Below are 16,131 nucleotides of genomic sequence, written 5' to 3'. Positions count from 1 at the left end.
AGAGAGAGAGGTTCTCCCTGCATTGTTCTGGGCTGAGTGCAGGTGGGATGGAGGGATGGGATGGAGGCCTGTTATCTGTAACTCTAGACCAGCCCAAGCCGATCGTCTATGAAACACGAGGGCAGCCATATTGATTTCCACTACAGTATACCCCAGAGGGGAGGGCAGAAACAGAAAGGGCATTAACACCACATTATAGCATTTCATAAAGATGGGGGTAGTATTATGAGTGCCGATATAGGATCTTCTTCACTCCTCGACACAACCACTCTCACTTGCTTAATGACTCTGGAAACACTTTAAAAAGTAGTTATTTATACTGAACAAAAATATAAACACAACATGTAAAGTGTTGGTCCTATGTTTCATGAGCTGAAATAAAAGATCCCAGAAATGTTCCATACCCACAAAAAGCTTATTACTCTTACATTTTGTGCACAAATTTGTTTACATCCCTGTTAGTGAGTATTTCTCCTTTGCCAAGATCATCCATCCACATGACAGGTGTGGCATATCAAGAAGCTGATTAAACAGCATGATCATTACACTGGTGCACCTTGTGCTGGGGACAATAAAAGGCCACTGTAAAATGTGCAGTTTTGTCACACAACACAATGCCACATATGTCTCAAGTTTTGAGGGAGTGTGCAATTGGCATGTTAACTGCAGGAATGTCCACCAGAGCTGTTGCCAGAGAATTGAATGTTCATTTCTCTACCATAAGCCACCTCCAACTTTGTTTTAGAGAATTTGGCAGTACGTCCAACCGGCCTCACAACCGTAGACCACGTGTAACCACGCCAGCCCAGGACCTCCACATCCAGCTTCTTCACCTGCGGGATCATGTGAGACCAGCCACCCTGACAGCTGATGAAAATGTGGGTTTGCACAACTGAATAATTTCTGCATAAACTGTCAGAAACCGTCAGGGAAGCTCATCTGCATGCCTGTCGTCCTCACCAGGGTCTTGACCTAACCGTGTGGGCGCCATGTGGGCGAGCGGTTTGCTGATGACAACATTGTGATCAGAGTGCCCCATGCTGGCGGTGGAGTTATGGTATGGGCAGGCATAAGCTACAGACAACGAACACAATTGCATTTTATTGATGGCAATTTGAATGCACAGAGATACCGTGACGAGATCCTGAGGCCCATTGTCGTGCCATTCATCCGCCGCCATCACCTCATGTTTCAGCATGATAATGCACAGCCCCATGTCGCAAAGATTTGTACATTTATTCCTGGAAGCTGAAAATGTCCCAGTTCTTCCATAGCCTGCATACTGACCAGACATGTCACACATTGAGCATGTTTGGGATGCGCTGGATCGACGTGTACGACAGCGTATTCCAGTTCCCGTAATATCCAGCAACTTCACACAGCCATTAAAGAGTGGGACAACATTCCACAGGCCACAATCAACAGCCTGATCAACTCTATGCGAAGGAGATGTGTCACGCTGCATGAGGCAAATGGTGGTCACACCAGATACTGACTGGTTTTCTGATCCACACCCCTACCTTTTTTTAAGGTACCTGTGACCAACAGATGCATATCTGTTTTCCCAGTCATGTGAAATCCATAGATTAGAGCCTAATGAATTTATTTCAATTTACTAATTTCCTTATATGCTGTAACTAAGTAAAATATAAAAACAATGTTGCATGTTGCATTTATATTTTTGTTCAGTGTAGTCAGGTAAGTCAAAGAGAACAAATTCTCTTTTACAATAACGATCTGGTTGGTCAAAACCCAGGTGAACAACTGAGTACAGTTGGTTACCTTGCCAATGTTGGGTGCGTCTTTGAGTCGGTTGGCAGCTTGAAGGAGGCAGGTGGGGACTGTGGGTGGAGACCTCTGGATGATGTCCCTGTAGCAGGTGGTGTAATGGGGGGGAGGAGACACAGGAGAGGGGGCGGACATTTGGCCCTTCCTTCTCGACGTCAGGCTCAGTTTCTGGGCTGCCCTGTGGAAAAATAGGATGTGGACATTTCAAAAATACAGTAGGTACATCCTCAATTTCAGAATGATTATGTAAGACTTTTTATTAATCAATAAAAAAAACGACCTGCAGGAACCCATGTCTACTCTGTAGACATCTAACTGACTAGTTTTACACGTACCTGACCAGAAAGGAGAAAACTGCAGGAGCCATTGGACTGCTCTGGACAGCCACAGTCTCATTCTGTCCCTCTGAGAACTCCTCTGAAAACTGGAGAGAAGTAGAATGATCATCTGTATTAGAATATCCATAGCCTGGGGGTCCAGCCTGTTTCGGCTATTAGCCAACTCCTCTTTGTGTTCGTTCAATGTCATGCCAAAGTACGGCTTGGCAATGATAGAAGAGTTGCCAACAGCACATCGTATAGGACAAGGCAATGGTTGCGTCCTAAATGGCACCCTATTCCCTATTTAGTGCACTACTTTGGATCAGGGCCTTTCAGTAGTGCACTATATAGGGAATAGGGTGTGAGTTGGGACGTAGACTATGAAATAGATTAGCTTGAAGATAAATTAGTTTGATAAAGGCATTTTACTTTGATATCAACCAAGATCCTGACTACATTCTCTTACACAGATCACATAGAAGTAGAGTAATTAGACCAAGGATGAATCCAAAATGGCATCCTATTCCCTATTTAGTGCACTAGTTTTGACTAAGGCCCATAAGGCTCTAGGGAAAGCTGCCATTCGGAACGCAACCCAAGAGAAGAATCAGTGGTTAATCTGTGGATGTGGGGCATTAGAACGAAAGCACATTAGGTAAATGGGACATTCATCATTTGCTCTACATATAGACTAGTAGTGTCACACATGGGACACATAGTTCCAGGGTTTAATGGAGACATGACTCAGACAATCAGACTCAGAAACACTACTAAACCTATTCTGACCGCACTGCATCTGACTATTACACACCACATACCCCGAGGATGTGCATGAAGAGTCTGACTCTTCAACCCAACCCTGCTTTCCCTTCCCTCCAGCCCTAGGGTGTGTGTGTGTGTGTATGTGTATGTGTATGTGTATGTGTGTGTGTATGTGTATGTGTATGTGTATGTGTGTGTGTGTGTGTGTGTGTGTGTGTGTGTGTGTGTGTGTGTGTGTGTGTGTGTGTGTGTGTGTGTGTGTGTGTGTGCGTGCGTGCGTGCGTGCGTGCGTGCGTGCGTTTGAGAGTACGCTTTGGCCTACTCCCTACTCTGTATATCTACTGAAATGAAGTCACAGAGCTTGGCCGCGAGCGAAAGCGACAGCCAGAGTCTTGTTTTATAGTGTCCCCCTCTGCAGCTCTATTGTCTCATCAATGTTTCAGCTTTTTAGGGCAAGATAACAACCCTGTTCTCCTCCCTTTATTGCTACTGCCACAGGAAACATCCAGCCATGTAATGCCAATTAGAGCCATGAGGCACCCTGGGGCATGGCTAACATCTGGAATGAAATGGGGGGGGGGGCGGAAAAGTTCTACCTCTACTCTTATTTTTTTTATACCCCTCCTTTCTGACTCTGAACCCCCTGTCCCCCACACCCCGAAGATCTCTCTCTCTCTCTCTCTCTCTCTCTCTCTCTCTCTCTCTCTCTCTCTCTCTCTCTCTCTCTCTCTCTCTCTCTCTCTCTCTCTCTCTCTCTCTCTCTCTCTCTCTCTGTCTTCACCCCTCTCTCTCTCTCTCTGTCCCTTTCCTCATCCTCTCTTCTATCTCAAACTGGAATGGTGGAAACACTTCCATTACCATGAGGTCACCATAGCTTTGACTGGCATTTGCTCTGCTTCCTCCAAGTGGAATATCACATGAAAACACATCAATAACCACATTTCCATCCACAGTTTTTATGCGAGTGAAGTCATACCATATAAAAAAAATCACAACAGCTGGGAGGGAAACAGGAAGTTTCAGTACAATTTTATAAATGCCGACAGATTATTTGTTCGTTCGACATGGTGGGATCTTTTGTGTCTGTAAAATTAGTTATGCGTGGAATAGAGGTGGAAACACCTTTATGCGCAAATATTGATATAATAACCATCATATCAAAGTAAACTTGGAGTCACGCGATGATATGGTGTGTGGTCCTCCCACTACAACTCGGGAAACCATGCAGTTTATTAGGCTACAGAGGAAATAAGATATGATGAACTTCACAGGGCGGTGAAAGTGCATGATATGAGCTTGATGCTCCTTTGCAATAAATGTTGAGGGTCTTATTCTGGTGACATGATGAACGACGCTTGACTGCCGTTTTGACAAATAAAAGCATTCTTGCTCTTATCCATAATCTCATAATGTAGACTAGCCTTCCCACACTGTATCTGCTAGCTGTTAGCTAGAGCGCACATGCCCAGACCATAGTAGGCACATTTGCTATTTCACGCAACAGTTTTGTGACAAAACTGTCGGTAGAGTTGAAAATGCGATGGAAACACACTGAACTTTAGATTTTTATTCGGTACATACAAACTTCAGCGAAAAGTACATTTTGTGTGCACTACGTCATCACGCACTGATTTCTATCTGCAACAAGTCCATTTTGTGGAAACACACCACTGTTGGGAAACATTTGCATATTGTCTTTAATGCATATTTTTGAATATTCACATGAAAATCTGTCGGCAATTGGATGGAAACCTACCTAATAACACATATACGCTTGTATAATATGCTCTGCTTTGCATATTGTCTAATAGACTATGGCAGTTGTCCTCAGCTAGCCTGGTCCCAGATCTGTTTGTGCTCTATACAGCCAACTCCTATGGTCGTTGTTATGCCAACCATAACTGATCTGTGATCAGGCTAGTCCTCAGCCAGACAGCCACTCCACAGCCAGAAGCTGATAGACCAGAGACCACTTCACTTCATTAGCCACAATGCACTGAAGGAGATATAGGCTGTTTCCCAAATGGCGCCCTATTCCCTATAAAGTGCACTACTTTTGACCAAAGCCCTATGGTAGAAGCCCTATGGCTACTGTAGCCTACTCTAGGCTCCTTAAATGCTTCCATCCATCCACTTTCGTACCGGCTGTATTTACCGCCTAGCCCTGTGGGGGCTACAATACTGCACTACACATATTTCACCAGTCGTTAAATATGACCAGGCTATTGATCATCGTGCCGCCTGCTTTTTGACTGGCTGTTTTATGACGGGAAATAAATCACAACCCAATTCCCTCCATTAGCGATAAGGTTGCAAATGTTCACTTCTCAGGATCTAATTGGGGCTGATCGGACGGCGTCAATCAAATCTGACAGTGACAACATTCTCTATGAGAGCATCCACTCCACTCCTCCCCTCTCCTCTTCCCTCCTCTTCTCCCCTCTCCTCCCCTCTCCTCCTATCCTATCCTATCCTTTCCTCCCCTCTCCTCTCCTCCTATCCTTTCCTCCCCTCTCCTCTCCTCATCTGTGAATCACAGGTTGACAGTGACAACTCTCTCTATAAGAGCATCCTCTCCTCAGTCCTTACAGATAGCGACGCCCATATAAGGATGTGCAGGCAGGCAGGGGATGTGTCATGATTTTCCCTGATATACTGTAGTTGTATCCTCCATTAGAATCCATAATAAGCCATAATAAAGGAGGCTACTACAGGCATATCAGCGCGCAATGTCAAGCTTGTAGGCTTATAGATATACAATACCTGCTACGGGATGTGTCATGGTTCATGATATTGATATAGCCTCCATTAGACTCCATAATAAAAAATAGCTATTGTGATACCAAGGCAATCTTATGATATACAACCTGTAGGCTTTTAGATGTACAGTACCTGGTAGGGGAAGATGGTGACTCTGTTATTGCTGGACATTGATATGCAGGAGGCTAGATGCTGCTGCTCCTCAACCCATCTATCCATCTCAGCTGGGGTGGGCTTCAGGATCCTCCTAGGGTGGGTCTTCTGGGGGTTTTGGCTCCTAGTGGAGCCTGAGAGGTGGGGGTTAGGTGGTGCTGTGGAGGTGGCGGATCGAGGTCCAGGGGAGGGCTTGGCAGGGGAGCTATGGATCCTGGAAGAGGCTGAGAGGCGGGGGCTAGATGGTGCTGCTTTGGTGGAGGTTGATCCAGGAAGGGGCTTGGCGGTAGATGGAGTGGCCCACTTGGCACGCTCCTCCCTGGCTAGGATCAGGTGGATGGCCTCCTGCTTCAGCTGGCTCAGGTGGGCACCACAGACGTCACAGACACTCTGCTCCTCCTCCACAGCCCAGACGTCTATGGTACCGCTGTGGGCTTGGAGGTTGTCGTGGAGATAGGCTGACAAGGTGGAGTCCTATAGAATGGATGTAAAGGGAATGTACAGTATGGTTCTATGCATTGAGTCCAATTCAATCACAAAAACAACAAACATCACAGTGAATTACAAAAGCGGAAAACGTTTATAATTAATTGTCATTGATGACAGTCTGTCATTGAGGAAACTATCCAAATGTGGCATGGTACCAAGTAGGCCTATATTGACTTTCAGAATCAATCATCATAATAGCATCTGTCATAGGTTATGTCTGATGTAAGGTCTGTCATAAGTTTCTGTGCCCTTGTCCTCCCTGAACTTCCATTCCAAAACCTTTCTCCCGCAAGCTGCTAATGTCAATTACCCAAATCCCAGACTACTGTACTATTGCATAAAACAAAGTCAACCAGAAAAACGCAGATGTGCCCAAACTAACTCCAACCCAAAACTTGAGCCATCAGAGACCTAGCCTGGTAATAGATATGTTTGTGCTGTATAGCCAAACTTTGGGTTGTGTGTTTGTCTTAACAAAGAGACAAACTGATCTAGGACCAGGCAAAACAACGACCATACACCCTTAGAAAAAAGGGTTCCAAAAGGGTTCTTCTGCTGTCCCCATAGGAGAACCCTTTTTGGTTCCATGTAGAACACTTTTGGGTTCCATGTAGAAACATCTGAGATAAGGGTTCTACGTGGAACCCAATAGGGTTCTACCTGGAACTAAAAGTGTTCTACTTGAAACCAAAAAGGGTTCTTCAAAGGGTTCTCCTACAATATACGGACAGCTGAAGAACCCTTTTAGCTTCTAAGATAGCACTTTTTTTCTAAGAGTGTAGGAGGAGGCTAAACAGCACAAACAGATCTGGAACCAGGCTGTCAGCGAGCTGTATTTTCTTTAGGATTCATAACAGGTCAGATTTCATCATGGCCCTGGTCTGGAAATCAATACACTACAAGAAGCCATTATCAGATTTCTACTGACTGTCTCTGTCTGAACAATGAGGTAGTATCTCCACATAATGGCCTGTGGTTCATTTGAAAACTTCCTGTTCTATTTCATATTCCTCTCATAGGAGAGTAAAGCAAATGTTTTCGTTGTACCTCTGGTAATGAGGTCTGAAGGGGACATGAGTTGCTTTGTTAAAATATTAATCTCAGTTCACTCTAGGGTTAGCCTATGAGTCAGCTCAATGACTGGAACTGATGTCTGCTACAAATCAGATGCAATAGAAGAAGAAAAAAATATGTGACCATTTGGATTAGGCTTTGTTAAGGCAGCTCAAATCCGTGGCAAAACCTCAAATCTGTGGCAAATCTGTGGCTAATCCTCTAAATCACATTTTCTGACCATTTCAATTCAAACCCCTTAAATTATCCCCAAAGTATATTGTATCACTACAATGAATGCATGCTACTGCTTACTGCATAAAACACATTTCCATAGAAAGTGATGTATTGATAAGCCTACCTTGCATGAGATATATTGAGGAATGACGAGGCTCAGTGCTTGTCTCTTTAGTGCAGCCACAGTCGCCGTGCAATGCTCACAAATAACTTTTCCGTCAGATTTCCGAACGCTCCAACTTCCCACCACGGGGGGTCCAATAGTGTCAAATCCACTGGTAATCACAGGTCCTCCGGAACCGGCGCAGGGTCCTGTCAGAGACCCTCGGGATGGGACATCCGTTTTTGGCCACGGAACTCCATGAGGGTCGGTGTTGGACCCTGCACCCTCTGGAGAGGGGCGGTCTGTTGATTGACAGTCCTCGTGTAGTACTGTCCCGCTCCCAGTCTCAGAGTAGAATCTGGTTGATTTACATTGAGGCGCATCTGTCTGTGAAATGCAAAAATACCAAGCACCTTAATAAACTGCTAACTGAATAAAATAACCATGACATCATCATAACATAAATTGAACCTGATGTTTTAAAAGCCTATGAGTCATCAAATAATAAGTAAATACTAGAACTGTGCAACCCACTATCTAAACAACTTAAGATAAATACTGAATGTAAAGAAATAATAATAATGATATTGAATCGAGCGTCCCTTACCCAATACTTTCGGTTCCCTGCTGTGGGACATCTCTCCTTCTCTCTCCGAGTGAGAGATGCCATAGCAATAGGTTGTTGAGAAGGGAAAACGGAACAAAGCCAAAGACAAGGATATGCTGTCTACTTTAGTCAGCCTTGTTGGTTTTTTTACACGGTCTAAAAATGAAAAATATGAAGCAATTGTATTATTTTACCCCGTAAAGTATCCGCACTTGAGCGTCTTATAATGTTGAGCAAGTAGCTGTGTGAATGAAGGCGTGCGTAATGTCGGCGCGCATCAAGAGGGAGAGCGCGCGGGCATCCTACTGATTTAATTTCGTTGTGCATTCCCCTCATTATCCACAGGGAGGAAGTAAAATGCAAGCTATAAACGTGGCACTCGACCTACCTTTTTAAAACTCCTTTCTCAATGGAAGTTTGTGGTCTGTAGGCTATGTGAAATAATCTGATTCTATGATTTTGGATGTTTCTTAACGGTTTTTGGATATGATTGTGCCTAACATAATGCTTATTCGGATGATAGTGGTTTTGGCTAGAAGAGAAGTTACGTAAGTGTGTCTTGAGGACATTCCATGAACCAGAGTGCCCCAAGGTACTGTTGTGGGTTTTATGGTGGGAGTGTCTGGGAACCAGTTGGATTGATTCTCTCTGAACTTTGGAGAAAATGTGCACTCACTCACCATCTCCCACACAGATGAGTTCTCATTAGGAAATATCCTGTCAGCCATTACTGATAATGAACTCCATTTTTCTTGCTAATTCTTAGATGGTGGGAAACTATATTTTACTGTACTGTGTTCTTGTGGAAATGTTACTTCAATAACCTAACATTCAATATACAGTGCATTCGGAAAGTATTCAGACCCCTTTACTTTTTCCACATTTTGTTACGTTACAGCCTTATTCTAAAATTGATTAAATAAAAAAAATTCTTCATCAATCTACACACAATACCCCATAATGACAAAGCGAAAACAGGTTTTAAGAAATTTTAGCAAATGTATTAAAAATAAAAAACAGAAATACCTTATTTACATATGTATTCAGACCCGTTGATATGAGACTCAGGTGCATCCTGTTTCCATTGATCATCCTTGAGATGTTTCTAAAACTTGATTGGAGTCCACCTGTGGTAAATTCAATTGATTGGACATGATTTGGAAAGGCACACACCTGTCTATATAAGGTCCCACAGTTGACAGTGCATGTCAGAGCAAAAACCAAGCCATGAGGTTGAAAAAATTGTCTGTGGCGCTCCGATACAGGATTGTGTCGAGGCACAGATCTGAGGAAGGGTACCAAAACATTTCTGCAGCATTGAAGGTCCCCAAGAACATAGTGGCCTCCATCATTTTTCTGTTCAAATATTTTTTATTGGACACACACAAGAATGGTGTATAGGTATGAAAGACATGTGTACAGTTCTTATCTAAACATAAGAGAACAGACATGAACAACAAGACCCAGAGTTCTGGACACAAAACAAATATTACAAAACACGACATACAGAACAGGGACAGGTAGAAAGAAAAAGGGTAGATGTAACCCCCCCACTTATACCCCCCTTTATCCACCCCCCCCCCCCCCCCCCCCACCCCCCTATTCCACCCTATTCCCCTCCCGACTGCTCGAGTGTCGGGGCCAGCACACGCTGCCCAAAGGTATATATAAATATGACAATTGAGAGTGCGTTAAAAAGTACAAATTCACAGCACCGACTGGTCCAGGTAAGAGAGGAAAGGCTGCCAGATTTGATCAAATGTTGATAATTTATTGTTCAGAATATATCTAATTCTTTCTAAGTGTACAGTTTTTGCCACTTCGCTGAGCCATAATTTGGTAGAGGGCGCTTCCCTCCTTTTCCAAAACAACAATATTAATTTTTTTGCCGAGATGAGACTGTAAGAGATGAGTTGTTTTTGGGAGTTGGTTAATCCGTTTAGGGAGTCGGACACTCCCAGGATTATCAGAAGCGGGTCTGAGTCTATTGAAGTCTCCAGAAGTTCAGAGAGGACCCCAAATATTCCACACCAATAACCATACAGACTAGAGCATAGGGCAAAGCAGTGGAGTAGTGTACCCTGCTCAGCCTGACATTTATCACACATAGGGGATGTATCAGGAAATATCCTATGCTGTTTAGTTTTGGAATAGTGTAATCTGTGTAATACCTTAAATTGTATGAGACGATGTCTGGAGTTAATGGAGCAGGTGTGGATATACTCCAAGCTATCCTCCCAGTCTGCCACCGAAATGTCAGTCCCTAGTTCTTCCTCCCATTTTGCCTTAATGGCATCTGTAGAGGGTGCGCTAACAGATTGAAAAGCGTCATACAGACGAGATATCAGTTTGTCTGAGGTGGGGCATATTTTTATGCATCCGTCAAACATGGAAGGTTTAGCATTCTCAAATGTTGGGAGGTGTTTTCTAACATAGTCTCTAATTTGTAGGTATCTGAAAAAGTTACTTCTGGGAAGGTTATAAGTTTCCCTCAGCGCTTCAAAGGAAGCAAAGGTCCCTCCTATATATAAATCCCCTATGGTACTTATCCCCAACTCTCCCCATCGCTCAAAGGTGTTATCAAGGTTAGAGGGGGCAAAGGAGGGATTCCTGGCAACAGGGAGCATGAATGATAATGGTCTAAGCTCAAAGTGGGCTTTAATTTGCTTCCAGATTCGGACTGTGCTATGTATAATAGGATTGTTATGGTAAAGTGACATCTCCAGATTAACAGGTGACAAAATCACGGCACCAATAGAGAAGGGGTGACACTCCTCCCGCTCCATGCTAAGCCAGCTGGGTGGCGGGGTTGCGTCATCCAGCAAAAACGTAACAGCGCGGAGGTTAGCGGCCCAATAGTAAAATATAAAATTTGGGAGAGACAATCCTCCTTCCATCTTGGATTTACATAGGTGTTTTTTACCTATCCTGTGTGTTTTATAATCCCAGATGAAAGTATTGATAATAGAGTCCAGTTGTTTATGAAATGATTTAGGTATGAATACTGGGATGTTCTGGTATAGGTAGAGCAGTTGTGGGAGGAAGACCATTTTAATGGCATTAATTCTTCCGAGCAGAGAAATTGGGAGAGTTCTCCAAAACTGTATGTTTGCCTTGAGATTTTGCATCAGAGAAGGGAAATTCTCTTTAAATAGTAAGGAGTATTGTTTGGTAACTACAATTCCAAGGTAGATAAATTTTTCTGAAGATAACTTAACTGGAAGATGTTCTAGCCAGGAGGTGTTTTGCAACCGTATGGGCATTAATTCACTCTTGTTCCAATTTATTCTGTATCCCGAGAAGGTACCAAACAAATTAATCACCTCAAGAATAGCTGGAATACTAGCGTGGGGTTCTGTTACATAGAGGAGAATATCATCTGCGTATAGGGAAATCTTATTTAGAGTATCTTTAGTATTATAGCCGTGTATTGCTGAATGAGATCTGATCGCTTGAGCGAGAGGTTCAATAATTAGGGCGAAGAGCATAGGCGACAGCGCACAACCCTGCCTTGTCCCTCTGTGAAGGTTAAATCGGGGCGACATTGATTGGTTAGTGAGTATTCTCGCACAGGGGTTCCTATATAAAAGCTGGATCCAATTTATGAACCCATCTCCAATATTAAATTTCTGTAGGACCTTGAATAGATAGGGCCACTCAACTTGGTCAAAGGCCTTTTCGGCGTCAAGAGATATAACGGCAAGGTCCACGTTAGGTAACCTCTGAGAATACATAATGTTGAAGAGGCGCCTGAGATTGAAGAATGAGTTTCTATTAGGGATAAAGCCGGTCTGGTCCGAATGGACCAATTTGCCAATTAAAGTGCTAAGCCTGTTAGCCAGAGTTTTTGCTAAAATCTTTTGGTCTGTATTAAGGAGGGATATTGGTCTGTATGACCCTACCTCTTCCGGATCTTTACCCTTCTTATGTATAACTGTAATAAACGCCTCATCCAAAGTAGATGGGAGAGCTCCATCCTCATTGGCCCGAACCAACATTTTGTGCAGGTAGGGAGATAGCATGTTGCTGAATGTTTTATAGAGTTCACCAGGGTATCCATCTGGGCCCGGGGTCTTGCCACTCTTTAGAGATTTAATTGTTTCTCTAATTTCTTCAAGAGATATTTCCTTATTCAGGAAGTTAGTGTCTTCCTGGTTCAGGGCAGGAAGATTACAGTCCTCCAAAAAGTTTTGCATAATTAAGGGGTTAGGATCCGCTTTAGATGTATATAGAGTCTCATAAAACTGACGGAATCTGTCATTGATGTCTTTGGGGGAGCTCCATCATTTTTAAATGGAAGAAGTTTGGAACCAACAAAACTCTTCCTAGAACTGGCAGCCCGGCCAAAATGAGCAATCAGGGGAGAAGGGCCTTGGTCAGGGAGGTGACCAAGAACTGGATGGTCACTCTGACAGAGCTCTAGAAATCCTTTGTGGAGATGGGAGAACCTTCCAGAAGGACAACCATCTCTGCAGCACTCCACCAATAAGGGCTTTATGGTAGAGTGACCAGACGGAAGCCACTCCTCAGTAAAAGGCACATGACAGCCCGCATGGAGTTTGCCAAACGGCACCTAAAGACTCTCAGACCATGAGAAACAATATTATCTGGTCTGATGAAACCAAGATTGAACACTTTGGCCTTAATGCCAAGCATCACGTCCGGAGGAACACTGGCACCATCCCTACAGTGAAGCATGGTGGTAGCAGCATCATGCTGTGGGGATGTTTTTCAGCTGCAGGGACTGGGAGAATAGTCAGGATTGAGGCAAAGATGAACTGAGCAAAGTACAGAGAGATCTTTGATGAAAACCTGCTCCAGAGTACTCAGGACCTCAGACTGGGGTGAAGGTTCACCTTCCAACAGGACAATGACCCTAAGCACACAGCCAAGACAACGCAGGAGTGGCTTTGGGACAAGTCTCTGAATGTCCTTGAGTGGCCCAGCCAGAGCCCGGACATTAACCCAATCGTACATCTCTGGAGAGACCTGAAAAAAGCTGTGCAGCAACACTCCCCATCCAACCTGACAGAGCTTGAGAGGATCTGCAGAGAAGAATGGGAGAAACTTCCCAAATACAGGTGTGCCAAGCTTTTAGCGTCATTCCCAAGAAGACTCAAGGCTGTAATTGCTGCCAAAGGTGCTTCAACAAAGTACTGAGTAAAGGACCTGAATACTTACAGTTGAAGTCGGAAGTTTACATACACCTTAGCCAAATACATTTAAACTCAGTTTTTCACAATTCCTGACATTTAATCCTAGTAAAAATTCCCAAACCACTTTATTTTAAGAATGTGAAATGTCAGATTAATAGTAGAGAGAATGATTTATTTTAGCTTTTAGTTCTTTCATCACATTCCCAGTGGGTCAGAAGTTTACATACACTCAATTAGTATTTGGTAGCATTGCCTTTAAATTGTTTAACTTGGGTCAAACGTTTCAGGTAGCCTTCCACAAGCTTCCCACAATAAGTTGGGTGAATTTTGGCCCATTCCTCCTGACAGAGCTGGTGTAACTGAGTCAGGTTTGTAGGCCTCCTTGCTCGCACACGCTTTTTCAGTTCTGCCCACAAATGTTCTATAGGATTGAGGTCAGGGCTTTGTGATGGCCACTTCAATACCTTGACTTTGTTGTCCTTAAACCATTTTTCCACAACTTTGGAAGTGTGCTTGGGGTCATTGTCCATTTGGAAGACCCATTTGCGACCAAGCTTCAACTTCCTGACTGATGTCTTGAGCTGTTGCTTCAATATATCCACATAATTTTCCTTCCTCATGATGCCATCTATTTTGTGAAGTGCACCAGTCCCTCCTGCAGCAAAGCTCCCCCACAGCATGATGCTACCACCCCCGTGTTTCACGGTTGGGATGGTGTTCTTCGGCTTGCAAGCACCCCCCTTTTCCTCCAAACATAACGATGGTCATTATGGCCAAACAGTTCTATTTTTGTTTAATCAGACCAGAGGACATTTCTCCAAAAAGTATGATCTTTGTCCCCATGTGCAGTTGCAAACCGTAGTCTGGCTTTTTTATGGCGGTTTTGGAGCAGTGGCTTCTTCCTTGCTGAGCGGCCTTTCAGGTTATGTCGATATAGGACTCGTTTTACTGTGGATATAGATACTTTTGTACCTGTTTCCTCCAGCATCTTCGCAAGGTCCTTTGCTGTTGTTCTGCTGTTGTTCTTTCGCACCAAAGTACGTTCATCTCTAGGAGACAGAACGTGTCTCCTTCCTGAGCGGTATGACGGCTGCGTGGTCCCATGGTGTTTATACTTGTGTACTGTTGTTTGTACAGATGAACGTGGTACCTTCAGCCGTTTGGAAATTGCTCCCAAGGATGAACAAGGCTTGTGGAGGTCTACAATTTTTTTTCTGAGGTCTTGGCTGATTTCTTTTGATTTTCCCATGCAAAAAGGCACTGAGTTTGAAGGTAGGCCTTGAAATACATCCACAGGTACACCTCTAATTGACTCAAATTATGTCAATTAGCCTATCAGAAGTTTCTAAAGCCATGACATCATTTTCTGAAATGTTCCAAGCTGTTTAAAGGCACAGTCAACTTAGTGTATGTAAACTTCTGACCCACTGGAATTGTGATACAGTGAATTATAAGTGAAATAATCTGTCTGAAAAAATTGTTGGAAATATTCCTTGTGTCATGCACAAAGTAGATGTCCTAACCGACTTGCCAAAACTATAGTTTGTTAATAAGACATTTGTGGAGTGGTTGAAAAACGAGTTTTAATGACTCCAACCTAAGTGTATGTAAACTTCCGACTTCAACTGTACGTAAATGCGATATTTCCGTTTTTTTTTTTTTTAAGTAGCAAAACATTCTGAAAAATGGTTTTTGTTTTGTCAATATGGGGTATTGTGTGTAGATTGATGGGAGGAAAAAAATATATTTAAAACATTTTAGAATAAGGCTGTAACCTAACAAAATGTGGAAAAAGTCAAAGGGTCTGAACACTATCCGAAAGGCACTGTAGGTCTGGAAATTGACAGATATTTGAATGTGTGTGTGTTTGGGGGGCGGCACATGTAGCCTACATATCAATACATACACACAAACTAACTAGGTCAAATAGGGGAGAGGTGTTGTGCCGTGAGGTGTTGCTTTATCTGTTTTTTTAAACCAGGTTTGCTGTTCATTTGAGCAATATGAGATGGAACGGAGTTCCATGCAATAATGGCTCTGAGATAGTAGATCATACAAATAGAATATGTTTTTTCATTTGTAACATTGTGTGGTGATTTCAGAGGTGGCACCACAGGTCACATAGTGGTAGGGGGCTAATTGTTTTCCTGGGGCCCAGAGTTATTACTAATCTGGTAGCCTAGAGAAGCGCATGTAGCCTAGAGAAGCGCATACATGTGGCTGTGGTTGTTATCAGTAGGCTACAGTTGATCAGACTGAAGGACAGATTCATTGTGCATGAGTTGACCAAATCAGTCTAAACAACAGTACTTTGTCCCTCTTTTCAACGCTTTTGTGTCAATAAGCCGAATCAAAAGTGTTGGGGCAAATGCCAAATCGCCACATAAGGTTATCAGGTTATTGGGGGCCCTGTCTGCTGGCCTTGTGTTCCTCGGTGGCTGTTGCCGGAGCCTGATGTTGAAATGACAATTATTGATTAAATAAGGGCTGAGGACTGCGGAGAGCCTTCTGTGGTTGTTGAGGCGCATCTGAGGCAGGCGTGGAGTCCCTAATTGCGGATCTTCACAGATGGGTCAAGGGACCCAGGCAGTGGGAGAGCAGGGTTTGGGATACATGTTCCCCACTTTCAGACACACCAGAGTAGGCGGCTGTCTGACGGAGCTTCAGTCTTCTCTGCTGAAATGCTAGCACTAGTGTGGGCAT

General features: G+C 43.6%; 1 protein-coding gene across 1 annotated transcript in view; it reads right to left on the bottom strand.

The window, feature by feature from the left end:
- LOC311108809 (kinesin-like protein KIF26B) overlaps positions 1-8,335 on the bottom strand; it is a gene marked incomplete at both ends in the record, with an annotated part of 41,335 nt that extends 33,000 nt beyond the window's left edge. Inside the window, 5 exons of the mRNA XM_084151572.1 lie at positions 1,783-1,966; positions 2,124-2,212; positions 5,763-6,257; positions 7,687-8,052; positions 8,273-8,335. Coding sequence (XP_084007698.1) covers positions 1,783-1,966; positions 2,124-2,212; positions 5,763-6,257; positions 7,687-8,052; positions 8,273-8,335 — 1,197 coding nt within the window. The remainder of the gene's footprint in view (positions 1-1,782; positions 1,967-2,123; positions 2,213-5,762; positions 6,258-7,686; positions 8,053-8,272) is intronic.
- Between the last annotated feature and the right edge of the window lie 7,796 nt (positions 8,336-16,131).

The sequence above is a fragment of the Coregonus lavaretus genome, assembly GCF_964263955.1.
Source record: "Coregonus lavaretus genome assembly, chromosome: 33".
Taxonomy (NCBI): domain Eukaryota; kingdom Metazoa; phylum Chordata; class Actinopteri; order Salmoniformes; family Salmonidae; genus Coregonus; species Coregonus lavaretus.
The sequence above is the reverse complement of the archived record's forward strand: the minus strand, read 5'-3'. Positions and strand labels throughout refer to the sequence as shown.